Raw genomic sequence first — 26,953 nt, 5'->3', positions numbered from 1 at the left:
CAGCAAGGACACAGATAAGCTGGAAGGCTGTCAACAACTGTGGTGAAACCATTGTGGTCCATGGCATGTAAGGATCAGTTGAAGGAACTGGGGATGTATAGGATGGAGAAGAGAAGACTTGGGGCAGTAGCCAAGGGGGGAGGGGCGAGGAATGATGGTTGTATTCAAATATATGAAGGGCTGTCATGCTGAAGAAGGATTAGTTTTGTACTCTTTAACATTAGAAGACAGAACCAGTAATAATAATGCACATGGTCAAGACACAAATTTAAGGTGGGAATAAGGGGAAAAAACCACACTAATAAGTAGAACTATTTTAAAGTAGGATGGGCCAGCTCAGGAAGTGGTGGGGTCTTCCCTCTTGGAGGTCTTTAGGTAGAGGCTGGATGACTGCTTGTTGCATATATTATCATGGGGATTCCTTGTTGGGTAGAGGTCCCTTCTCAGATTCTGTGATGCTGTGACATGTGCTGAAGAATATGTCTATCTCCTTCTAGCTGCTAAGTATTCTATTACTCTGCTAGTCCTTCTCCTTTCCCTTTGTGAAGCCCTCGTTGGTATACTGCTATGCTGCTAAATCTGCACAAAAAAGTTAGAAGACTAGAAGCCAAGGGGAGAGAAGAGAAGACAAAGGAGTGGGGTGACTGAAGAGGGAACAGATGGGCAGTAGAGACAAGACTGGAAGTGGCTGAGGCAGGAGGTAGATAGAAGCAGAGATGGAGCTGGGAACTGAGGGAGAACCCTTACTCTGCTGACTTCCAGAAATGTCCAGGGTGAGAAAGGCGGCGGTTTCGCTTCGGCAGTTTCTCAAGCATTTCCATGAGCTTGGTGAAGGTAGGTCTCTCTTCCTGCTCAAAAGCCCAGCAGAAGAGGAGAATGTCCTAAAAGAGAACCAGACATGGGCATTTAATGAGAAATAGAGGTTCCCCACCCATCATTTCACACTTTATTGGTTTGAAATTTTTTCCAGAGGGAGAAAAGAGCATTTGGGCTTCCATTGATTTCCCAAATCCAGGGAGACCATTGAAGACCAAAAGAGAACAACCATTTGTAAGTATATTCTCATCTGAGAGGGGCTAGAAAGAGCTGGAGGTACCTTGGACTCTTCTCTAGTTAGTCATTCCCCTAAGCCTTAATGTTTGGTCAATCCAAAATAGTTTCTCATCACTCATACTTAATTATACCTAAGCAGTCATATTTCTTTTTTCTCCCTCTAACATGCACTTTACCTTATACTGTTTGTACAAATGCTAAAACTTAGAAGTTGGTTAGTATTTATGTCATTTTTATAAAACATATGGATGTATTATGTACATATATTCACATATATATTATAATATATGTTAGATGCTTTGGATTCATATCCATGCCTAGAAAAAAACCTAGATGGGTAGAATATACCAATAAAGCCAAGTATTGGTGGTTCAGAAAGTAAACTGCATACAGAGCACCCAGGAGGAAATAATTTGCTTCCATGGAGCTGTTTTTATAAACCCCAAACTATTAAGTTACTCAGCATGCTCACTGGTTACTCTCTAGGGAAACAGTCATAATTTCTATAAGCAGGCAAAACGAGAGCAGGATTAGAACCCACAACTCCTGTTGATGGCACATATGGGCCTCCTTCTTCTTGTAACATAACCTTTCCACCCTTCCCCCACCCTACAGCCTGGCACATACCGAGATCTCTTTTCCGAGGCCAATCTGGCTGAGGTTGGGTTTCATTCCTCTTCCCATCTGCCATATTATTGCCTCTGCCGGTTGAGTCTTGTAAGGCCACTCCCTGGCATGGAGTTCGTACCATATTGTGCTGTTGGCACACAGGGTTTGAAGGAGTGTTAGTGTGCTTGTCATAGCCCCATCACTTCCCATATTCCTCTCTCCCAAGCCTTCCGGCAGCCATTTCCCTGTAGTCTCCTTTGAGACCTTAAATGAAATGGCAAAGTCCATAAACGGTCTTCAGAAGTTGGCCATATCCCCAATCTGGACTGACCTGGCATCTTCATACTCCCAGTGTCAGGGGTAATGTGGTACAGTGGACAGAGGGCTGAATTTTGGAGTCAGAAGACCTAGATTCAAATCCTGACTCTGCTACTTCCTAACTGTGTGACTTTAGGCAAATTACTTAACCACCCTGTTTCCTCATTTGTAAATGGAGGGTGTCAGGCTAGAGGGTCTTCCAATTTTAAATCTCTGATCCTATGACCCTACTATGGTATCTAACAAGTCTTCTCCAAAGACTTGTCCTCAAGAGTCCCCAACCTCCAAAATTATTCTGCCCTCCTCCTCTACTCAAACTCATAGTCCTTCAGTGGCCACGTCTCAGGGTCTAACAAGAAATTCCTCCAAGGTGTCCATGAATGTTAACAGTTTAATGTTCTCTCCTTCCCAGAGAAATATGCATTTTTAAGGAAGAGCTTTGAGAGGTCCCTCCCCGAAATGAGTCTTTGGTAGAGTTTCAGAGAGTCAGTGAAGGAATCTTCCCTGTGATCCTTAAACCTCATCCAGGGAGAAACTATCTAAACATGGGCAGCTAGGTGGTACAGCTGATAGAGCCCCTGGCCTGGAGTCACAAAGACCTGAGCTATGATCCTGGGCAAGTAATTGAACCTCTGTTTACCTGTTTCCTCATCTGTAAAATGGGGATAAAAATCACATCTACCACCCAGGGTTATTGTGAGGATCAAGCAGGATAATGATGGTAAAGTCCTTAGCACAGTGCTTGGCACATAATAGGCATTAGGTACATGTTAGCTGCTGTTGTTTCTATGTTGTGGTTGTTTTTGTTATGTCTACTTCCTCTGGGATGATTCATAAGGAATGTTTAGGCCTAGGTCACAGAGCTGGAAGAGACCTTAGAGGTCACCCTGTCATTTTATAGATCAGGAAACTGAGACTCATAGAAGTTAAATGATTTGCCCAGATTCACATAGCTTGTCAGTATCTGAGAGTGGGGGTTGCATCTAAGTCCTCCACACTCAGTACTCTATCTACTGCACTGTTCTTTGTCCTTAGAGGCCTATGGCAAATAAAATGCCATGAAATGAGAAGGTAGGGAGAATTGTGGGTATGTATGGAGAATAGGGCCCCAGACTCAACTTGCTCAAGTGAAACAGTCTCACTAAAAGTCCTTCTATTTGCATTGGGTAGCAGATAGGCCGTTAAACCTGGAGTCAGGAAAACCTATGATCTCACCAGCTGATGCTTTCCAGCTGAATGAATGTGAACAATCATTTAACCTCTATAAGACTCAGTTTCTTCACCTGAAAATGGGTACAATGATCCCAGTAGTACTCAGTTTAGAGGGTTGTTGGGAGACTCAAACATGTCCATCTATAAGGTGCTTTGTAAATTTTAGAAACATCAATTTTCATAGTGTAAACACTATAAAAAACATAATTTATTCCTTGTGAAATTCCTTTACACTGGGAGTGGAGCCAAAATGGCTGCTGGAAAGCAGGGACTTGCCTAGAGCTCTCCCCCAGGACCCTCCAAACACCCATAAAAAATGGCTCTGAACAAATTCTAGAACTGCAGAATCCACAAAATAGCAGAGGGAAGCAGGGCTCCAGCCCAGGACAGCCTGCATGGTCGCTGGGTAAGGTCTATCACACCGTGCTGGGAGCAGAGCAGAGCCCAGAGTAGGCCACGCCGGGACCACCCAGACTGGGAGCAGGGTGGAACAGGCCATAGTGCCCTGAGCTATGAGCTCTGGCAGTTACCAGACTTCTCAACCCACAAACACCAAAGACAACAGAGAAGGTTAGCGGGAAAAGCTTCTGGGACAGAGTGAAAGGAGTTCGTGGTTTGGCCACCACCCTGGGGCCGGTGGAGGTGGTACAGCTCTGAGGTCGCTGACAGAGCCACAGCTTCAGTAGCTTCCAGCCCCAGGCCTACCTGGTGGGAGGAATTAAGTGGTGGATCACAGCAGGAGTGCAGAGTCTGATTAGATCTGAGTCATGGTCCGGGTTGGCGGTTCTTGGGGGAGGAGGAGCACTGGTGTGGCAGAGCTTGCTGTGTAGAAATAGCTCTGTAAACAACAGCAAAGCCCTTCAAGCTTGGGACAAAGTACTCTCTACTCTACAAGCAGTCATACCCTGACAAAAAGCTCAAGGGTCAAGTAGTTGGCTGGGAACATGACCAGGCAGAGAAAACGGACTCAGATTCACTCAGACTTTGGAATCTTTCTTTGGTGACAAAGAAGACCAAAACATACAGCCAGAAGAAGTTAACAAAGTCAAAGAGCCTACATCAAAAGCCTCCAAGCAAAACATGAACTGATCTCAGGCCTTGGAAGAACTCAAAAAGGGTTTGGAAAAGCAAGTTAGAGAAGTAGAGGAAAAATTGGGAACAGAAATGAGAGTGATGTGAGAAAACCATGAAAAACAAGTCAATGACTGGCTAAAGGAGACCCAAAAAATACTGAAGAAAATAACACCTTAAAAAATAGACTAACTCAAATGGCAAAAGAGCTCCAAAAATCCAATGAGGAGAAGAATGCCTTGAAAGGCAAAATTAGCCAAACGGAAAAGGAGGTCCAAAAGACCACTGAAGAAAATACTACCTTAAAAATTAGATTGGACTAAGTGGAAGCTAATGACTTGATGAGAAATCAAGATAGTATAAAACAGAACCAAAGGAATGAAAAAATGGAAGACAATGTGAAATATCTCATTAGAAAAACCACTGACCTGGAAAATAGATCCAGGAGAGATAACTGAAAAATTATTGGACTACCTGAAAACCATGATCAAAAAAAGAACTTAGACATCATCTTTCAAGAAATTATCAAGGAGAACTGCCCTGATATTCTAGAGCCACAGGGCAAAATAGAAGTTGAAAGAATCCACTGATCACCTCCTGAAAAAGATCCCCCAAAGAAAACTCCTAGGAATATTGTTGCCAAATTCCAGAGCTCCCAGATCAAGGAGATAATACTGCAAGCAGCGAGAAAGAAACAATTCCACAATCCTGATTGTGGAAACACAATCAGGATAACACAGGATTTAGCAGCTTCTACATTAAGGGATCAAAGGTCTTGGAATATGATATTCCAGAGGTCAATGGAGCTAGCATTAAAACCTAGAATCACCTACCCAGCAAAACAGAGTATTATGCTCCAAGGCAAAATATGGATTTTCAATGAAATAGAGGACTTTCAAGCTTTCTCAGTGACAAGACCAGAGCCGAATACAAAATTTGACTTTCAAACACAAGAATCAAGAGATGCATGAAAAGGTAAACAAGAAAGAGAAATAGAGAAATCATAAGGGAGTTACTAAAGTTGAAACGTTTTGTTTACATTCTTATATGGAAAGATGATGTGCATAATTCAAGAGATCTCAGTATTAGGGTAGCTGAAGGGAATATACGGAATACACACACACACACACACACACACACATATATGTAGACAGAGGGCACAGGGTGAGTTGAATATGAAGGAATGATATCCAAAAAAAATAAAATCAAATTAAGGGATGAGAGAGGAATATATTGAGAGAGGGAGAAAGGGAGAGATAGAATGGGGTAAATAATTATCTCACATAAAAGTGGCAAGAAAAAGCAGTTCTGTAGGAAGGGAAGAGGGGGTAGGCGAGGGGGAATGAGTGAATCTTGCTCTCATCAGATTTGACCTGAGGAGGGAATAACATACACACTCAACTGGGTGTCTTACCCCACAGGAAAGAAGGAGAAAGCAGATAAAAAAAGGGGGGGACGACAGAAAGGAGGGAAGATAGGGGGAGGAAGTAATCAAAAGCAAACACTTTCGCAAAGGGACAGGGTCAAGGGAGAAAATTGAATAAAGGGGGATAGGATAGGAAGCAGCAAAATATAGTTAGCCTTTCACAACATGAGTATTGTGGAAGGGTTTTGCATAATGATACACATGTGGCTTATGTTAAATTGCTTGCCTTCTTAGGGAGGGGGATGGGGAGGGAAGAGGGGAGAGAATTTGGAACTCAAAGTTTTAAAAGCAGATGTTCAAAAAAAAGTTTTTACATTTAACTAGGAAATAAGATATACAGGCAATGTGGCATAGAAATCTATCTTGCCCTACAAGAAAGTGAGGGAAAAGGGGATGGGGGGGGAGTGGGGCAACAGAAGGGAAGGCTGACTAGGGAATGGGGCAATCAGAATACATGCCATCTTGGAGTGAGGGGAGGGTGGAAATGGGGAGAAAATTTGTAATTCAAACTCTTGTGGAAATCAATGCTGAAAACTAAAAATATTAAATAAATAAATAAAAATTCAAAATAAAACAAATAAATAAATAAATGAGAAAAAAAGGAAAAAAATATTTCTTTACATTGATTATACACCCCCTCCCCCAGAATGTCCTCCTACACCTCACTTCTTGAACTGCCTAGTTTCCTTCAAAGTTAAGATCAAACATGGGACCTTTCTTTGCTCTCCCCCAGCAGCTGTGACACTATCATGTTCCTTTGTCTTTGCTACCTATGCCTTTTATTTACTTAATGCAGTTTGTATTTACTTACCTATGTTGCTGTTGTTCCCCACCCCCTTTAGAATGTAACTCCCTGAGGGCAGGCATTCTATTGTCTGTGTCAATCATAGGATCCTAGCAGTAGAGGTAGAAGGGACCTTTGGTGTTGTTCAGTCATTTCAGTTGAGTCTGACACTTTGTGACCCTATTTGGGGTTTTCTTGGCAAAGCTACTGGAGTGCTTTGCCATTTCCTTCTCCAGCTCATCTGACAGATGAGGAAACTGAGACAAACAGGGTGAAATGACTTGCTTAGGGTCACACGGATAGTAAATGTCTGAGGCTGGGTTTGAATTCAAATCTTCTTGACTTCAGGCCTGTCTCTCTATCTACTGTACCACCAAGCTGCCCTAGAAGGCACCTTAGGGGGTCCTCTATTCCAACTCCCTCATTTTACAGAGGAGGAAACTGAGTGCCGAAGAGAAGAAGTAACTTGACTCAACTCACATGAGTCATAAACGGCAGAGTCATGATTTGAATACTGTTTCTCTGACCCCAAACTCCACCCTCTTGCCATTGAACCACAATCCTTCTCTGAAGGGTATACTTAATGAAGGTTTGTTGAATCAGATTACACAATGGATTCCTACTGCCTGCTTGCTTGTCAAAGACCTGGATTTCCAGGATGCTATCCCAATCTGTAGATCTCTTCTCAGCATCATGCACAAGCTTTCTGAGGCTATATTCCACACACATTCCTGTAGGCCATCTGAGGCTCTCTACCTCTCTCCATACTGCCCAACCCCTCCCCACATACAAATCTGGACAGGTAGGAAAAATGTAGCCACTGAGGAGCCATCCATAAGGGAGACAGCCAAAGCAAAGTAGACAGGCCCCACTCTGTGAAGGGAATTGGTTGGTTGACTGGAGCTTGTGTATCTGGCAATTGGCAAAGGAAGGGCTTTGAGCTTTGGGAATCTCTTCCCAGTAGCCCCATCCCCCTTTCAAAGAATCTCAGAATACTAGAGCTAGAAGGGTCCTCAGTGACCATCTAATCTATCCCATAGAAGGCAATCAATAAATATGTGTTAAGCACATACTGTGTGCCAGGCACTGTGCTAAGCAGAGAGGTTACAAAGAAAAGCAGAAGGCTGTCCCTATTCTTAAGAAGCTCACACTCTATGTCACTTTCTCAGCCCCTCTGATAGTATTGAAGAGGCTCACAAAGGTCAAGTGCCTTGCTCAAAGTCACAAGGCTGCCTTGGGCAACTCAGCTACTTTAGTTTCTACCACTCTCACACCTCCCCATTCCTCCTCTTCCTCCTCCTCCTCCTCCTCCTCTTCCTTCTCCTTCTTAAACTAATTAATTTATTTTTAGTTTTCAGCATTTACTTCCATAAGCTTTTGAGTTTTCCATTTTCTCTCCCTCTCTTCCTCCCTCCCTCCCCCCCAAGACAGCATGCAATCTGATATAGGCTCTACATATACATTCATATTGAACATATTTTAATATTAGTCATGTTGTAAAGAAGAATCAGAACCAATGGGAGAAACAATGAGAAAGAAGAAACAAACCAAAATGAGAGCAAATAGTAGCTTTGATTTGCATTCAGACTCCAAGGTTCTTTCTCTGGATGTGGATGGCATTTTCCATCATGAGTCTTTTGGAGCTGTCTTAGATCCTTGCATTGCTAAGAAGAGCTAAGTCTGTTAAAGTTAGTCATCGCACAATGTGGCTGTTAGTATGTACAATGTTCTCCTGGTTCTGCTCACTTCACTCAGCATCAGTTAATACGTCTTTCCAGGTTTTTCTGAGGTCTGCCTGCTCATTATTTCTTATAACACAATGGTATTCCATTATATTCATATGCCACAACTTGTTCAGCCATTCCCCAACTGATGGGTATCCCCTCAGTTTCCGATTCTTGGCCATCACAAAAAGAGTTGCTATAAATATTTTTGTCCATGTGGGTCCTTTTCCCATCTGTATGATCTCTTTGGGATACAGTCCTAGAAGTGGCATTGTTGGGTCAAAGGGTATACACAATTTTATAGCTCTTTGGGCATAGTTCCAAATTGCTTTCCCCATTCCCTCTTGAGAAAATATGTTTAGAGTCACATTGGGAAAAGGCAAAAAGGATATTGGTGGGTGTTATCTTGTGGGGACTGGACTTGGACCTGCATCCAGAAACCTTACCCAATTACCCCAGTTACTGGTGCTTCCCACCACAAAGTTTAACTTTTATGTGTTTTATTTATGTTTATATGCATACATGTTTCTGTATCTCTAGACTCTAAGCAGCTAGGTGACAAGGCAGATAGAGTTCTATACCTGAAATCAAGAAGACCTGAGTTCAAATCCTCTTTAGGTCTTGGTTTTCTCATCTATAAAATGGCATAATAATAGGATTTGATATACACAGGATTGTTGTGGGGGGCAAATGAAATAATATGTGTACAGACCTTTGAAACCTCAGAATGTTATGTAAACAGTTTCTCTGATACTGATAATGGCAATGATTACCTACCTAATAGGTGATAAGATAGGATAAGGTCTGTAAAGCATTTTGAAAATGTTAAAAGAGCTATAAGGATCACAGATGTAAAACTAGAGATGGAAATAATTATGGACTACCACCTATTCTAACCCCCTTCATTTTCCAGATCAGGAAGCTGAGATCCAGAGGAACTAAATCATTTGCCTAGCTCATATAAGTAGTGTGCGGCAGGATGTGAACCCAGGTCACCTGACTCTAACTCTAGTGGGTTTTTTTCCCACTGCATTCTATAATTTCTTATTTTTGTTTGGTTCTTTGTTGTCATTTTTAGCTTGTTCTCCTTCTTTTGTATAGTAGCTTAATACAGTCAGATAAATGCAGTCTGAAGATAAGTTGCTATTCAACTATTATTCTTTTTTTAGAATAACAAAAAATATTTTACTAAAATGTAAGATTTACAGAAGTTTCCACACAAGCCATACAAAACAGAGACAGGCTTTGCTTGAAGGAAGGTTTCTACACTTGACAGCAGAATCACGATATTAGTGAGGGCTGTGATGTTTAATGTTCCCATTTTTGTTCAAACAGCCAAGCTTGTCCATCTACAGGATCTAAAGAGTTAGACTTGGCTAGAGGGCATATTCTAAAGTACAACTGGTTAGCTGCTTTAACCAATGCAATTAGCATCACCATAAAAAGGGAAAAGAAGCCCACAAAACTAGAAGAAAAAAGAGACATACCCCTACAGCTAACCAATGGACTACTGCTTTCATTCACAGTGCTGATACTTAAAGCATGATGGGAGAAATGAATAAAAGCAGAGTTGGGCCACTGCTTTTAAACAGTTTCACAACAATCCAAATGATACTTCCAGCCTCTGCTCATGCATTACAATAGGACGAGACAGAGATCTGCTAATGTGTATTTAATCACCAAAGGACTGAAGATGGTCTGGGTTTTTATTCTGTGATGTTTCTAAGACTGTGTCCATTAAATTCAAACAAAAAAGAAGAGGTCTTTGCAGAACAGGAGAAGTGATGCACACTTGATGTTGAGATTGAATTTAAATATTATTCATGGCATATAGCCTAGTCCATGCTCTGGCTGTTTCTATGGCTTGGGCTTCATTGGTCTTCCACTGCTTGGCTACCTGATTTGTTAATGGATCATCTGGATTGGGAGCACTTAACAAAGCTTGGATTGAGAGCAGCACTGCATGGATCTGCAATGCTGGAGAGCATTTATCTTTCAAAATATCTAAACATATTCTTCCCAACTTGTCTACATTAGGGTGATAAATTTTGGTCATGAAACATACTTGCCATTGGGTATTCTTCTGGGAGAAACAGTTCAAGTTTAAAAGTCCCTCCCTCAAAGAGGGAATCCTGTGGGCCTGCAATGACCACATGAAAATAACATGCGTTGCTTTCATCTGGTTCTGCTTTTATCCCAGGAATTGGTTCTGCCAGCAAATGCTGGATTTCCTTAATAATCCTTCAGGGTAGCCTGGGCATCTTGTCTGATCTAGAATTCAGCCTCAGAGTCTCATCTCCTCAACTATTATTCTTTTATATTTCCTATTCTATGAACTAGCATGCAGATAGATAAAATGACTGATTTTTGTAATGGACTAAAAGTGGACTTTATTTTCAGCTTCTATTTTATCTTCAGCTAGAGCTTCTGGAGTCTGTATTAAGTGTAGGTTTCAAGGCCTTCAGTTGTTTTAGCTTCCCCCTCCAGATCTAACTAACTTTTCTACTTCCATATTTACTTCAAGTAATCTCTTAGATATGATATTTAGGGTTTAGAGAGTGAAGTAGTTTCTTGTGCTTGCTTTTTTACTAGCTGTTAGTATGTGGTTGTATACTCTGGAGCTGAGGATATCATTGACAAAAGGCAGTATGCAGTCCTTGCCTATAACTAACATGATGTTCCTAGTTTTCCTTTGATGTTAGAGCTCTGCTGGAAATTGAGAGCATTCATCTCTTTAGTCCATGTCATGCCCACTCATAGAATCCTAGGTCTAGAGCAGGAAGCGAGTTCAGAAGTTATTTAGTCTATTATTTTATATTTATATAAATATTATTATAAATATCACATATTTATTTTATAGAGAAGAAAACTGAGTAAAGTGAGTTGTCCAAGTTTATACAGATAGTAGGTGTCAAAGCTGAAATTTGAAACCAGGTTCTCTACCCTCTCCATTGTACCACACTTCCTTTTCATGGTTTGCCTCCTGTGGTGGGAAGCACTGTCTGCATCAAAGCAATTCCAATAAATGGGGTATCAGCTGTTCTGTGTTATCTTGCCTTCTTGTGATACCACAACATAAAGAAACAGCATTCACTTCACTGTCTTTTGTCTCAAGCTGACTATCAAAGTGGTTCCAAGTAGGGTTAGACTCAGAGGAAAGTTATCATACGCTATCCATGGTGCTGACTCTATCAGAGGTTATCACCAGAGCTCAATTGATATTTCAGGGTTCCTAGCACACCTTCACATTTATCTTAGCAGCACACACAGACTCCCCACCGTACATCATCCTGACTATTGTTGTCTCTCTCCGCACCCCACCCCCACCAGGCATCATAGCCTCATTCCACCTCGTGAAATGGATAAGCGGTAGGGCTTTGAATAGGATATTATTTCTACTACAATTACTATGCTAAAAATCCTTCCCCTACTGGCCCTCAGGACTGTTATAAGAATTCAATGGAATAAATTTCATTAAAAAACTTGAAAACAAAGCAAAGAAGAGGAACCCAATGAAACAAGAAGTATGAAAGTGATAGCTGGTTGGTATAGTAGAGGGAACACTGGAATTGGAGTTAAGAAGACCTCAGTTCAAATTCTGCCCATACACTAGCTTTGTGACCCTGAAAAAGTAATTTCCCTACTCTGGGCCTTAGTCCCATTGTTTGTAACATGATGGGGTTGGACAAAATGGCTTCTAATGTCTTGTCTAACTTTAGATCTGTGATCCTATAATCTGTGATCCTATAAAATGTTGGCTGTTGCTGCTGGATCCAGCGATTGCATCAAAGGGAGTTCTAGAATACTCCTCCTTTTCTAATTCTCCCCTCCCTCATTCCTATTGTACTCCACCCACAGGTTAAGATGTTAATATTGAAATCTTTTTTATTGAAAGCCTAAAGTTCTCAGTTTAGTGCCTAGAAAGAAGGCCAAGTGCTAGCTGCCTCTTACCAAGAAACTTGCAATCTCATCAAAGGCAGCTGCTTCAGCTGCTAGCCCACTGGGTCGGTGCTTAATGAATACCCCAAGGTGAAAGGTCTGGGGCCAATGAGTCCCCCAGTTGGCAGAGGACACAGTAGAAGCTGCCAGTCATTCGCCAATGCAACAGGCAATGCAGCAGTCCCCGACAGACACACAGGCACAAGCCGAACTTAAGCTTCTGTAGAAACAACTCACATCTAATTGGTGAGGGAACGAAGAGTTCCAAGTTGTTAAGCATTCAACAGTGCAGAGGAAGAAGGATCATTAAAACTTCCTTTTAAAATACACTTTAATGGGAAACTCACTTAAAAGGAAAAAAAAAACCTTAAAAATTGAGGAGAAAACCATTTGCTTGAGGCCTGATTTAATAAGGTCTTTTAATTACTTCTTTGCTAAAGTTATCCTAAAAATATACAGGTTTAATTATTGCAGTTTTTGAAATAGATATATCTAATCAGATAAAGACTTTGGTATAAACTAATCAGTACATGCTACAGTCTTCAAGGTGCCCAACGTGACAGCTGCTAAGAACCAAGACCCAACAAACAGGAGAGAGTCTGCATTAGAAGTTGTGCAAAAGTATAAGCATTTTTCAAAAAAAAAGTAATTCTCAAACTAATATCTTTATGATAAGAATGAGAACCCCCTCTTCTCTTTATAAGGAGGCAATGTTAGATTAATTGTTTAATGGGTTGTCATAGTCTAGGAATTCATCACTGGGTGGCCAATCTATTGCTCAGGAACATCTCTGTACCTAGTGGGCTTGACCAGAAGCCTACATCCATTTCTGAGATCTTATTCTACCCTTTCCATCATGATGTAACTTGACTGAACTTAGGTTTGATTAATCTAACCTTCAGTAACCTAGGATCATCTCCACGCTATGAACTGGTATTTGGGAAAAGGTTATTTCAAGAAATTCTAAGAGTCTCTCTATGACATGAGTAGGATAAGTATTATGATTCCCATTTTAGAGCTGAGAAAACTAAGACTGTGTGAGGTGATGTGATTCATTTAAGTTACACAGTGAATTAATGGAAGATCTGGTGTCTAGGTATTCAGGTGTTTGAGCTCCTAGACCAGTACTCTTTCTATTTCATAATATGGACCATGCTTAGTGCTATAGATTTAATCTCATGTCTAGGAGTAAACGAGTGAAGTCTATTAGCAATGTCCACATGGTTTACTCATCCTAGTGTTCTTTCCCCAATTGTAGTATCAAGTCAAGTCAACAAGCATTTGTTAAGCCCCTACTATGCACCAAGTAGTGTGCTAAGCATGTGGGCACATGAAGAAAGTTAAAACCAATCCCTTCCCTGAAGGAACTCACAAACTGACAAAGGAGTATGGGGAGATAAGATCCAAACAAAGCAGACAGAGCTTGAAAGTAGTCTTAGAGGGAAGGTACTAAGGTGAAGGAGGACCAATAAAGGCAGAAAGAATCACCAGAGGATGATTTGGGGAAGAGTGCTTCCCTTCCATGCTGTAGCCCCACCAAAGCCTGGGACATGGCCCACTTACCCAAGTGCAAACACGTCTGAGTGCTTAGAAAAGGGGAGCTTGTCCTCCTCTGTGTCAGGGGAGAGCTGACGGATGATCTCTGGAGCAAGGTGGCACAGCCAACCATTCTGGATTCGTAGTTTGTTCTCTCGCCTGGAAAAGCAAATGCCAGAGTTAAGCAAACTCCTGGGCATTGTCACTCTGACCCTAGAATAAGGTGGGAGTCATCGATGCTAGCCAAACCAACAAACATCTGTCAAGTGCTTATGTTCCAGATGCTGTGCTAAGCACTAGGGACAAGAAGAAAGTAAAAACTTGGAGCTACCCTCAAGGGGCTTATATTCTAATAGTGGAGACTACATGCAGATCACTAGATACATAAAAACATGATCAGAATAGAAAATAAGCTCATAGGGAAAGTGGAGTGGAGGAGGCTTCCTACAGAAGGTGGGATTCAAGCTGTCTAGTTTCATAGTACCAATGTATACCTTCCAAAGCCCTCTTGTTATCTCTTACACCAGAGCTGCTTAAAATTCAAGTTTAGGTCAGAACAAAGTGACCTGATTCAAATTTCAGGAGACATTAGTCAATGCCATGAGATGCTTGCAGGGGAAATGAAGGCTACTAGTTGAGAGCTATAAACAAACCAAATTCAGTTGTTCCTGAGTCTTCCCTTGGAGGAGAAAACTCTGTCACAGATATCATTGAGGAACCTTCACAGTTGAAGCTTATGTGTGCATAAATGAACAAATACATATTAGACCTGTGCCTATGATTTCTCTAGCATAGGGAACTCTCTGGAAGGGAAACTCATCTATAACTTAGAGTCTCTATATAAGGCCTTTCACTATACAGTATTACACACATTAATGAAATAACTATTCTGTGATAATTAAATAACTGTTCTGTGCCATAAATAGTGTATTACATATCTGCAAATGATCTGAGATGTTATCATTGTGGGGAACTGGTGTGGGCACTCCTTCCGCCAAGTCAGATTTCAGCCCAGCCAGCGCATAGTAGATAAATCCCAGAGAGTTGCTCCTTTACCTCTTAGATGCTTCAGTTTCTTTTAAGACTTAGCTCCAATACCTCCTACATGAGGCTTTTCCTGATTGCCTCAGATGATACTATCTTTCTTCTTCCAAATTTTTTCTTTCACATATATTTTCAATGTTCTTACATGTGTGCATGTCGTCTTCTATGCTAGAATGTAAGTTCCTTGAGGACGTGGACTATTTCACTTTTGTCTTTAATAATAATACTGATAGCTAGTGTTTACATAATGCTTTATGATTTCCGAAGAGCCTTATAAATATTGTCTCATTTTGTCCTCACAACAACCTATTGTTATCCCCATTTTTCTGGATGAGAAAACTGAGGCATCCAGAGATTAAATTACTTACCCAGGGTCAAGTGTTTATATAATTGAATTAAATTGAAGTACAAGGCAGGGGATGTATGGCTAGCAGAAGTTTCTGTCATTTACTGCTTGACTAGTGATTTACCTAAAGGTGTGCTGCCAGTAAGTGTTAAAGCTAATATTAAGATCTTAAGATCAAAGGTGTAGAATTGGAAAGGACCTCAGGGGCCATCTAATCCAACTCACTCATTTTACAGATGAAGAAACTGAGGTCCAAAAGAGGAGGAAGTGATTTGTCTAGGAATCTAGGTCTTTCTGATTCCAAGACCAGCACTATATCTATTATGTCATGCTGCCTCACATACAGTAAGTAGTTATTAAATGTTCACTCAGTTGAACTGAATTTGACCTGAAGATCAGGAAAAAAAAACACACAACACCAACCAAAAACCCATAGCTGGTGGTTATTATTTGTTTGTCAAGGATGTGGTGACTAAGAACATGCTCACAGAGGCTGCTGTCTACCACCTCCTGTTAACACTAGGATAGTGTGTGTTAAAATGTACGTATAAAATGTACTCTAGGTAGTAAGAAGCTTAAATAGAGTTGCTATCTCCTTCTCATCCCATAGACTTATCCCTGTGGGGGAACTCATAATGGAAATGAAGGTGGGAAGAAGAGTGATAGGAAGAACAAAACAGGAAATTTGTGCTGGGGAAGTGGAAGGAGCATTGACACTGGAAATCAGTGAACCTGGTTCAGATTCTACCCCTGACACTTAACTACTTTTGTGACTTGGCCAAGTAAGTCAATCTTCTTAGACCTTGGTTCTGTCATCTGGAAAATAAGGCCTCTGAGGTCCCTTCCAGATTCAGATCTGTGATCCTATGGGACAATGGACTCTGACAATTTGTGGTTCTCTGCTCTAATGGAATCTCCATCCTCTGGTCCCCAGCAGTGTGCCTTACATAGAGTGTATTAGTTGATTCTGGCAAATGCTATCATGCCATGGCTTTGTCCAGGCTCCCTCTCCCCATTTCCCCCAATCCCTGGAATATTGTCCCTCCTCACTTCTGCCATAGCTTCCTTCAATGCACAGCCCAGCTGCCAATTCCTCCATGCTGCCCTTTTCTGATCCCCCAGGTGATAAATCTTCCTTTCTCTCTTCTGGAAATTGTGTGTGTGTGTGTGTGTGTGTGTGTATTTTGTACTTACTCATCTGTTTGAAAGTTGTATTCTCCCATTTAAAATGTAAGCTATACTATTTATTTCTCATCTTTGAATCTCCTAACTCCATGCCTGATAAACAATAGGCACCTAATAAATTCTTAATGAATAATTGAATGAACATTGTGTCTTCCTTCTGGGCCTCAGTTTCCATACTTGTTAAATGGGGCTGACATTAGACTAGCTAACCTTTATGGTCTCCTCTAGCTCTATGTTTATGATCCTATGACCTCTCAGGGCCTGTTTCTTCACTTGCAAAATTAGGAAGTTAGAATAGATAGGTATCTTCTAGGTCTTAGCTTCCTTCCTTGTAAAACGAGGGAGTTGGGCTAGATAGATGGACCCTTCTAGCTCTAAATCTATGATAATATATGAATGTAAGCTACTTGAGGTCAGTTACCATTTTTGTTTTGTATATCTAGCCCCAGCACAGTGCTTGACACATTAATAGTCACTTGATATATATTTGTGATATCAGATGATAAACTTCACAAGGCATTTATGGATGAAGTTATACAGTCATTTAAAAATCACTGAATATATTCCAGAGCCAAACAGAAATGCTTCCTCCTTTTGCCCAATTATTCCAATCTCTGCAGTTGCTGGTTGGCCATATGCTCAGTCCCTTGAGTAGGGGGTTCAGGGGAAGGAGGGCCAATCAGGAGGAATGAGGCCTGAGGGGCCCAAACTTTTTCAGTCCACATATCTCAAAATCACAGACAGACCTTTTCATTTTGCTTACTCTGACCACATGTCTTCTGCTAATTATTGGGGAAAATGCCTTGTGTGCACTGGAAGTTCCAGATGTGCATTCTAGGTGTGGGGCTAGACATGATCCTGAGCCTCCATCTCCCTCACCCATCTCCTCCTTCCCCTAAAGCTCTCTAGTTCCCAATCTTCTTTCAGTGCAATTAGCAGGTTGGTGGACTAGCCCAGAGAGAATTCTCTGGGGTCCGATGCACAGTCTGGTGGAGCTGGAGGCAGAGGAATCACAACTTCCAAAGCCACCACACTGCAGGAGCCAAAAGAAAGTCTTTCCTTTTGATGGGAAGGCATTAAATGAGCATGCCCATCCTTCCACCCCCAAAACAGTCCTATTAGTTTAAACAACTTGGAAAAGAAAGAGGCCTGAGCTTTCTCTCCTGTGATATCTCAACTCCAAGCAGTCTTTTAATGAGGGAAGTTGCCTGCTCTCATTAGCACAGGGTTTGAGTAAGTTTCGAGTTTTCAGCCTTGAACTAGAATCCAAAAAGGCCCAGAGAGAGATGTGGGCTAGACGCTAGTGAAGTTCTGGTGGGGTTGGAATGGGTTGAATGCCCAGATTCCACAGAACTGGATTGTTGCTTCAACGTGATGCCAACTTGGAGAGAAGTCTACAGCGGAGGACCCCAGGGATCTGTCCTTAGTCCTGTCCTATTCACCATGTTTATGAATGATTCACATTAATATCATGTTCATAAAATAAACAGAAGGCACAAGGCTGGGAAGGCTGGCTAACACATCGTACTTCAGAGTCCAATTTAAAAACAATTTTGATAGGCTCTGACTTCTAACTTCCTGGGCTTTGCTACCATGTCGGAGCTGCTGTCTCGTTGTGAGATTCCTGTCAAGGCCTGGAGCCTCTTCACACTGCCGTGTGTGAGATCCATTTGCCATGATGGTCCCCTTTCTTTCCTTTATCACACGGGAGAGTTCCTCCTAGGGTCTGCATTTTGGGGAAGGGAACAGGCTGGACAACCTTCTTTTCCCTTCTGGATGTGCTTTTGACTTTTGGACTTTAATACTAAACCTTACCCTTTTTCAGTTCCCTTTTATGTGCTGCCTCCCTTCATTAGATTATAAGCTCCTTAAGGGCAGGGGTTGTCTTTATTTTTAAAATTTGATAGTATTTTATTTTTTCCCCAATTACACGTCAAAAACATTTTAGCATTCATTTTTATACAATGAGTTCCAAACTTTTCTTCATCCCTTCCTCCCTCCCTTCCTCTCTTCTAGAAATGAAAGGCAGTTTGATATAGTTTATACATGTACTATCATGTAAAAATATTTCTATATAAGTCACAGCTGTGAAAGAAAAAAACAGCTCAAAAGGGGAAAACATGAGAAGGAATAAAGTGAATAAAAAAACTATGGCATTTTCCTTTGTGAGACCTTTGTATTTGAAGGACTGTCTTTCTTTTGGCTTGTGTTTGTATCCTCAGTGCTCATTACAATGCCCAGCACATAGTAGGTGATTCAAATACTTCTCACCTTGCCTTGCCTGCTCAAACAGGGGTCCAAAACTCAATGGCCCCATTCTATTCAATGAATTTAATAGACACTTAAAAGTGTCAAGTTATGCTTTTTGTTTGTAAAAAAAATTAACTTCACAAGTTGAGGAAGGGAGATGCTTGCCTCCAACATTGAAAAATGATTGGAGGGCTTTAGTAGGTTGTCGATTCTGCCAACAAAGCAACATGGTGGCCAAATAGGCTCTTATCCTAGGCTTCATTAAAAGAGTCATAGTACCCAGAATGCCTTGAAAGAATCTGAAAGACCATATTCAGTTTTAGGTACCACATTTCAGGAAAGACATAGAGAAGACAGAAAATGTCCAGAGAATACTAATATCCAGAATGCTAAGAGGATTGGAGCCTATGTCATAAGAGGATTGAAGGAACTGGGGGTGTTCCGACTGGAGAAGAGAAGACCTGGGGTGAGGCATGGTAGATATCTTTAAGCACTTGGAGGGCAATCACCAGGAAGGAGGAATTTCATGTGTATTGTTTGTCCTCAAAGATTAGAACTAGCAGCAAAGGGTAGAATTGCAGAGACTCAAGATTTTGGTTTGATATGAAGAAAACATATCCTGACAATGACTACTATTCAGAGGCAGGTATCCACTTTTGGGGACTCCTTTCACTAGGAGTCTTCAAGCAAAGGTTGATTATTTGTCACCGATATTGTAGAAGGGTTTCTTGTTCACATTGAGATGGGTCTAAATGGCCTCAAACCTGGGTCTCCTAAGTTCTCATCCAGTGCTCTTTTTATGATACCAAACTCACGCCCCTGTCCAAAGCTGGGCAGCAAGAGCCCCTGGCCTGAAAATTGGAAGACCTGGCTCCTGTTCCCAGCTCCCATCATACTAGCTGTGTAACCCTGGGCCCTTCTCTTCTCTAAACCTGTTTCCTCACCTGTAAAGTGGAGGAGGAGGAGGAGAATGTGTCCTACCAGCCTCACAGACATCTTATGAGTAAAACACTGTTTCCCCCAGTAGTACCTGAAGGCAGGAGCTGCTTTGCTTGTTTATATGTGTAAGCCCAGCAGTTAGCACAGAGTAAACACTGAATAAATGCCTTATGTAGCCATCTTTCTAAACCTTAAATGGCTATGTCAATGAGAGTTACTGTTGTTGATAATGAGGGGTGCGATTTTAGTGACAGGAACTGATCCTGGGCTTTCAATCATCCAGGGAAATGCCATCTGAAGAATCTATTTTTTTTTTTTTGCAAAGGAGATCAGCTTAAAGTCAACTTTTAAAATTTCCTTTTTTTCCCGTGTGTGTGTGTGTGTGTGTGTGTGTGTGTGTGTGTGTTTACAACATGGCTATTATGGAATTTTGGTTTGCATGACTTCACATGTATAATAGGTATCATATCGCCTGCCTTCTCATTGGGTGAAGGAGGGGTAGGAGGGAGAGAGAAGAATTTGGAACTCAAAAAATGTTTAAATAAATATTTTAAAAAATGGCCAAAGATGCTCAGCATCATCTCTGTAATTTATAACACTGGACAGATGCCCAAAACATTGAGAAATAAAAAGAGTGCCCAGGGTCACATAGCCAGTATGAGTCAGAGGCAGAACTTGAACCCAGACCTTCTGGTTTTTCGAGGTAGCTTTCTCTTGACTGGGTCACACTGTCTCAGACAAAATAATGAACTACCAAAACAACAGATGCTGTAATAGGATCTGCAACTTTTCCTTCCTGGAAAGTGTTCCCTCTAAACAAAAGGCCCGATTATAACAAATGCTGCTTTGGAAAGGAGGAACCAAACCTAACAATCAACAAGAATTTACCAAAAGCCAGTATGGGCTGGGCCCATTGCTGGCAACGAGGATATAAAGGTTAAGCATAAAAAAGTTCTTGTCCTCAGGGAGCTCCCATTCTCCTAGGAGGAATGGGTAACATAGTACATAGATATGAAAATTTAAAAAAAATTGTGAGGCAAATACAAAGTAATTGGAGATAACTGTTTACAATGGAAGGAATCTGGAGAAGCTTTGTCCTCCATGGAAGGGCACTTGATCTGTTTCTTGGATGGAGCTAGGGATTTTAAGAGGCCAAGCTGTGGAAGGAATGCATCCTGGGTCTAGGGTCTAAGAAACAAGAGATGAAGCCAAATTTGGATAGTTTGACTGGAATATAGAGCCCATGACTGGGAAGGAATGTGAAATCAGTCTGAGAGTCAATAGCCAATGAAAGGTCTTTGACATAAAGGAGGGTTAATTCTTTGCCTCTGTGTCTCTAGTACCCAGTATAGCACTTGGTGCATGGTAGGTGCTTAATGAATGGTTGGTGATTGACTGACTTATTGATTGAAAACCAGGATGAATCCCAGCTGTGGAGAGCTTTAGATACTAAACAAACACATCTGACTCAGAAGATATGGGGATCCCCTGAAGCCTCTTGATCAGGGGAGTTGATGTGGTCAGAGCCATGCTTTGGGATTGTCAGCTGGGCAGCTGGATGGAGGATGAATTGGAGAGAGGAAAGAATAAAAGAAGGGAGGACAATGGAGAGGATGTTGTGACAGTCTAGGGTGACCCCATATGGGGTCGAGACCCACAGTTTAAGAAGCACTAAAGGAGTCGTGAGGAGAAAAAATTTAAGAAGCCCTGGTCTAGGCAAGAGGTGATTGGGGGTGGGGGGCTCCTTAACTGGATTGGTAACTATGTGAGTGAGAGAAAGAGACAGAAAAGAAATAAAATAAGGAGCTGTAGTCCCTTCTAGTTTATAATATCATAGCTCTAGAGTTGGAAGGGACCCAAGAAGGAAATTGAGACCCCGAGAATTAGCAACCACTTGCCCAACATCATACAGGCATTAAGTACCAGAAACAGGAATCAAACCCAAGTGATGTATTCTGTACATCAAAATTTTTATCGGTGTAACTTTGGGCAGATCACTGCACATCTCTGTGACTCAGCTTCCTTATCTGTAAAATGAGGGAGTTGGACAATATGACCAATCAGATCCTTTCTGGCTCCAGAGCTTTGATCCTCTACCTGGGATTCTTAGTTCCTCTATAGTTCAATGGTCTCAAAAGGCAGAAAATCTTCTCTGTAACCCTGCCGGGGAAAGACCAAAGGGATGTAAGACATCAGTGACTGTCACTTCACTAAGTGGGTTGTGTTGTCTTTTGATGCAAGACACCTGTGCTTTGAGTCCAATTTCATCTAAGGAAGCCAGAGAGCTTTTCAACCCTGGCCTGTGAGAGTGGGTAGAAAGAGAAGTGAGGAGATGAAACAAAGTCCCCCTCCCTCCCCAAAGATAAGACTCAGACTAGAGCTCAGGGCTGAGAATGGGAGTTCGGGCTGCTCACTCTCTCCATGCGGGTGGGTCTATGGAAGAAGAGACATAGTTTTCAACTTTGGGGAGCTGCTGCTCCCTTGGGACAAGAAAAGACCAAACCAAACCAAACCAAACTAAAAAAAGACTTTACAAGGAACAAAGAGCAACTTATTCCTGGTTTTATCCAAGTCCCTGTAGCCCCTGAAGCCATCACTCAATTTCAGAGTAAGGAAGGTGAAGGAGAATCATAAGAATAAGGAAGATAGCCTGTGATGATAGTGGCAGTTAAGCTTAGTGGTTTGAGGGATGGGAGCCCTCACAATAGCTTGTCATAGAGCCATTGTGGGTAGCTACCCAGGGATCAGGAGTGAGGTCTCAAAGGAGATGCCGCCATTAAGCCTCCAAGCATCATGTTCCCATGGTAAGGGGATAGATGATGACAAGCCATAAACCCAGATCATTGTTATTATGATTATTGTTATGATTAATAACACCCTGCTAGGCTATAGGCAGGAAAGAGGTGGCATCTTAAATGGTATGTTTTGGAACAGTGGCAAAGCAGCTGTGCAAGGAGCATCTCCCCCCTCCCTTCCCCCTCCCTGTCATCCCTCACCCTGCCATAGACTCAGGGGTTTGTCTGGACAAAGTTAGATTATACTCACTTAGAACTTTCTTTTCCATACCCTTACTACGCCTCATAGGCTAGTACTCTCTTCTCCTATCCGTGGGCACTTTGGCGATCTTATCTTGCTGGGTGTGGAAGGCCATAAGGAACTGAGGGCTGGACGAGTGCATCATGATGTGACAATCCTTCAGAAGTTGCCTCCCCAAGGTGGCTTTCCTTGGTTAATTTCATGCCTACTCAGATCAACCCTTCTTCCCCTTGACTCCACCAGAACCTTTCTGTTTCCAACACATATTTCTGAACTAAGTTTCTACCACTGTACTCTGTATTTACCGAAATGACTACATTTCAACACCTTACAAAATGTGTGTTGAATAGGCGAGCTCAGGGAGGTTTTATTTCTTTAAATACAAAATGAGGGAGCTGGACCAGATGACCCCGGGGTCCTTTTAAGCTCTGAATCTGTGGCTCTTGATACAATCCTCTGAGGTAGCAAGGGAAGGTGTTATATTTTATAGATAACGAAACTGAGGAAGAGTGGGTAAGTAACTTTCCTATATAACAATTTGGGAAGAAATACAATATGATGGAAAAGCAATGGATTTGGAGTCCAAGGGCCTGAGTTCAAATCCCAGCTTTATGACTTGAAAGAGGTATGCCTTGGGGCAAGTCATTTAACCTCTCTGGGCCTGTTTCCTCATATGTAAAAATGAGAGGGTTGGAGTGGGCCACCTCTTGGGTTTTTTCCAGTATTGAATCTATGATCATTTGGTAACTGTATTCTTTTAGGAAAGTTTCTAGGCCTCAGCTTCCTCACCTGTAAAATGAGGCTGTGGGACTGGAAGGCTCCTAAGGTCCCATCAAGCTCGAAGTATATGAATGTCAGATAGTGAGTTGGCAGTAGGAGTGAGATGACAACTGGCATCCTGGCTCTTGGCCCTCCTCAAGACTCTATGTTCATTCGAAATTTAAACCAAAAGTCTCTACAAAATGGCCCTCAATACCCAATGTGGTCCCTGTGCTGGCACTGTCTGTCTCAAATAGACCTGAACCCAAAGCTGGTGCCTGGAATAGAATGAAGACAACAGTCAAATGCCACTGGGCTACATCAATCAGACTGCACCCAAGGTCAGCCAGTATGTTGGCGTCAGAGCTGGGAACCGGGTCTAGGCAGGTACCTTGCCCACTGAGCCATGGTATCTCTGATGGAACCATACTAATGACTGAAATTGATGAAATGGTATGGGCACAAATCATGGAAGTCAATGAGCCCAGTTAAGTTTTGTGAGATGGGCACATGGGACTCAGAGGAGGAAGGAAGGTGCCAATTGCCAGTGATTGGGCAAATTAAGCTCTCCTAAGCCATCAAGCTGGGCTATAAAACCTTTCCATCTGGAGGAATCAATCTGCTAGAGTCTAGGATCTTATACAGTGCCCCAGAGCACAGAGACGAGGACAGGCTCTGGGTACAATGGTGAAAATCCTCCAAGCTCATCTGTCATTCTCACACCTCCCTTTTACTACCCCCTGGGCCATTCTTGTGCCTCCAGTAGATACTGCAATGGATAGATTGAAGGCCTGGAGTCAGGCAGAACCAATGGCAAATCCAGCCTCAGATTTTTACTTATTTAGAGAGGCAGCATTGTATGGTGGACATGGAACTGGTCTAGGGGTCAAGGAGACCTAGGTTCACTGTCTGTGTGATTTTGGACATGTTCCTTAACCTGTCAACGCCTTGGGCAACTCTCTAAGACTATAAGTTTCAGAATGGGTGCCAATCTATATCAGCAGAGGGAATTTCTTTCAGGGAGCACCCTACCCCAATGAAACTATAGGTGTGGCCGAAAAAAAGGAAATACACACACATGTGTGGGTATATGTGTGCATGTATGTATGTATATATACATACACAGACACATATACATATACACAATATCTGCGTATGTGTATGTATATGTATACACACACATACATACACACACATACACATATTTTATCTGCCTGAATAGAATGTAAATTCTTTGAGGTCTATAACTTTGTCGAACCCTATGCTTTGTACATAAGAGGTAACCCAGTAGCCTGGTGGTTGAAGCACTTGACCTGGAATCAGGAAAACCTAAGTTTGAATCCAGCCTTAGTTACTGACTAGCTGTGTGACCCTGGGCAAGTCATTTAATCTTTGTCTGCCTCAGTATCCTTATTTGCAGAATAAGGATAACAACAGCACCTGTCTCCCAGGGTTGTTGTGGGTATCAACAGAGATCATATCCATAAAGTGCTATATAAATCATAACTATTACTATTTTAGGGGACCAATAAATGCTTGCTCACTTGATTTCAGTGCTTCCAGTGTAATACAGGCTTCTTGAGAGTGGGGGCTGTTTTGTACAGTATCCACAGGGCCTAGCAGAAGGTCTGGCACATAGTAAGTACTCCATTAGTCCTTGTCGATTGGTCCCAGTTCTGAGAGGTTATGTTTCTAATTACTGTTCAGGATTGAGCTCATAGGGCTTCAAGGGGGGACTGTCCATGCACCCCTGATGGTATGTATATTTTTGTAGGTGGCTTAAACAATAAAAACTCTCCAAGACCCAAATTAATGCATCTTTCATGGTGGATGTGGGGTGGGGGGCTGAGGGGGCAGGTAATGACCCATAGACCACAGAGTTCCAGCTGGAAGGAACTTTGGTTGTCCATCCCCATCATATTACATCAGAGAAAACGCAGACCCAAGGAGGTAAAATGTTAGGTCAGCAAAGCTTGCAGGGCACCGCCTGAAACCATAGTACTCAGAAAGCCAACTCAGTGGCTGCTTCTTCCAAGTGGTAGGGACTTGGAAGAGCAGCATGGACAGATCCTGACCCTCTGAAAATGTTTTGTGTTCTCATGAAATCCCTCAAGAATAGTTCTTTCTCTCTTTAATGAAGCCCCCTCCCCTTTCCCACCTGCCCTCTGTGTCTAGCAAATGGACCAGAGATAGTGCAAAGCTATGAATATGCTGATGCTAGTAATAGATGGGTAATACCCAGGCAACTAATTAGCCCCAAGGCTAACCATATGCTTTCCCCTTCTCTCTTTGAACAGCAGACTATAGTGGAAAGAGCCCTGAACTACGAGTCTGTAGCTCTTCCACTGCCCCTAACTAACTGTGTGACCCCCAACAAGGTGCTTTCCTTCGCTGGGACCATTTCCACCCCCCTGATAAATAATGAGATCTGGATCATTAGGTTCTTAAGTCTGTGGGCCTCTGAGATGTGGGCCTCTTTGGAAACCCAATTTCTAGCACCATGCCCCTATGTCATGAGCCCAGCCTCTCCTTTGGTCTCTGTTGACAGTATCAATGGTAGAGCTTTCCCTGATGCTACTGGGTAGGAAGACCCAAGGCATTGTGGACTCCACTATGGAGCACAGCAGGACACCTCTTTGCTTCCTCAGCCTGATGGTTAGTGGAAACCTGGTCCCAGTGTTCAGTGGAGGACAGAACAGCTAAGGGATTATATAAACAGGGGAAGACAAGACTGCCCACAGCCCACTGGGGCAGTGGGAGGTCATGCTTTTGTCCTAAACAGCACGTCTATCCCCCTGTCTCCCCTGCCCATTGAATGGAAGAGGTCACCTGAGCTCACAGAGCATCTTAACATCTAGACACTGTTCTTGAGTTTGAAATAAAGGGATAAAAGCAGTGACTTCTGGGCCCCCTTGCCCCCCGATCACACATCTGAAGCCGTGGCTAGATCTGACACAGATCTGAGTCTGTAAGATAGTGTTTGAACAATCAGGTTTGATCATCAGGCAGTCTTTATCCTCCTGGGGAGGGGTGGGGGGGGAGGGTGTGTGTGGCATGTGTGTTTGGTATGAAATGAGCAGGGAGGAGCCAGCCCACCTCCGAAGCCACTGAGTCCCCTCAATGGTGAAATTCAGGCCTTAGTTCCTGTTCCAGCTGAAATTATCAACAAACCTTCCCAATTAGTAGCTTTATAGCCTTTGATGAGTCACTAAACAACTCTCAGACTCAGTTTCCTCATCTGTAAAATGGAGATAATATTAAGACCCACCTTGCAAGAATGTGACGATTTAGGTAATGCACTTTATAGACTTCAAAGAGCTACACAAATGTTTGCTGTTATTATACTATCATTAGTGACTTTTATTGGCCTTACTCTCTTGGAGCCAATCACTAGGCGTGAGCAGGAGCTCAGTGAACATGGAACAGAGCAAAACTAAGTGACCCATGTCTAGGGACCTTGGCCTCGGGAGAACTCGACTGGCTTGTCCCAGACCCAATGGCCGGTCTGAACCCTCACCTGCCCGCCTGCAGCACGCCCGATATGCTGAAGAGCCCGAAGTCTGTGATCACCACTTTACCATTGTCATAGAAGACGTTCTTGGACTTGAGGTCTTTGTGCAAGATTCCTTTGGCGTGGAGATACCCCATGCCCTGGAGGAAGGAAGGAGATGGAAGATTCACAATTAGAGGCTATAGTCCAAATCCTGACTCTGCTACTTACT

At 42.3% G+C, this 26,953-nt stretch overlaps 1 protein-coding gene and 1 pseudogene across 1 annotated transcript in view; both read right to left on the bottom strand.

Moving 5' to 3' along the window:
- Positions 1-743: 743 nt before the first annotated feature.
- KSR2 (kinase suppressor of ras 2) overlaps positions 744-26,953 on the bottom strand; it is a 584,421-nt gene continuing 558,211 nt past the window's right edge. The window contains exons 16-19 of the mRNA XM_036748960.1: positions 26,749-26,882; positions 13,700-13,831; positions 1,681-1,810; positions 744-881 (exon numbers count right to left, since the gene is read on the bottom strand). Coding sequence (XP_036604855.1) covers positions 744-881; positions 1,681-1,810; positions 13,700-13,831; positions 26,749-26,882 — 534 coding nt within the window. The remainder of the gene's footprint in view (positions 882-1,680; positions 1,811-13,699; positions 13,832-26,748; positions 26,883-26,953) is intronic.
- LOC118841609 lies at positions 9,959-10,458 on the bottom strand (annotated as a pseudogene).

This window comes from Trichosurus vulpecula, chromosome 1 (assembly GCF_011100635.1).
Source record: "Trichosurus vulpecula isolate mTriVul1 chromosome 1, mTriVul1.pri, whole genome shotgun sequence".
Classification (NCBI taxonomy): domain Eukaryota; kingdom Metazoa; phylum Chordata; class Mammalia; order Diprotodontia; family Phalangeridae; genus Trichosurus; species Trichosurus vulpecula.
Note: the sequence above shows the minus strand (reverse complement) of the source record. Positions and strands in the feature narration are given on the sequence as shown.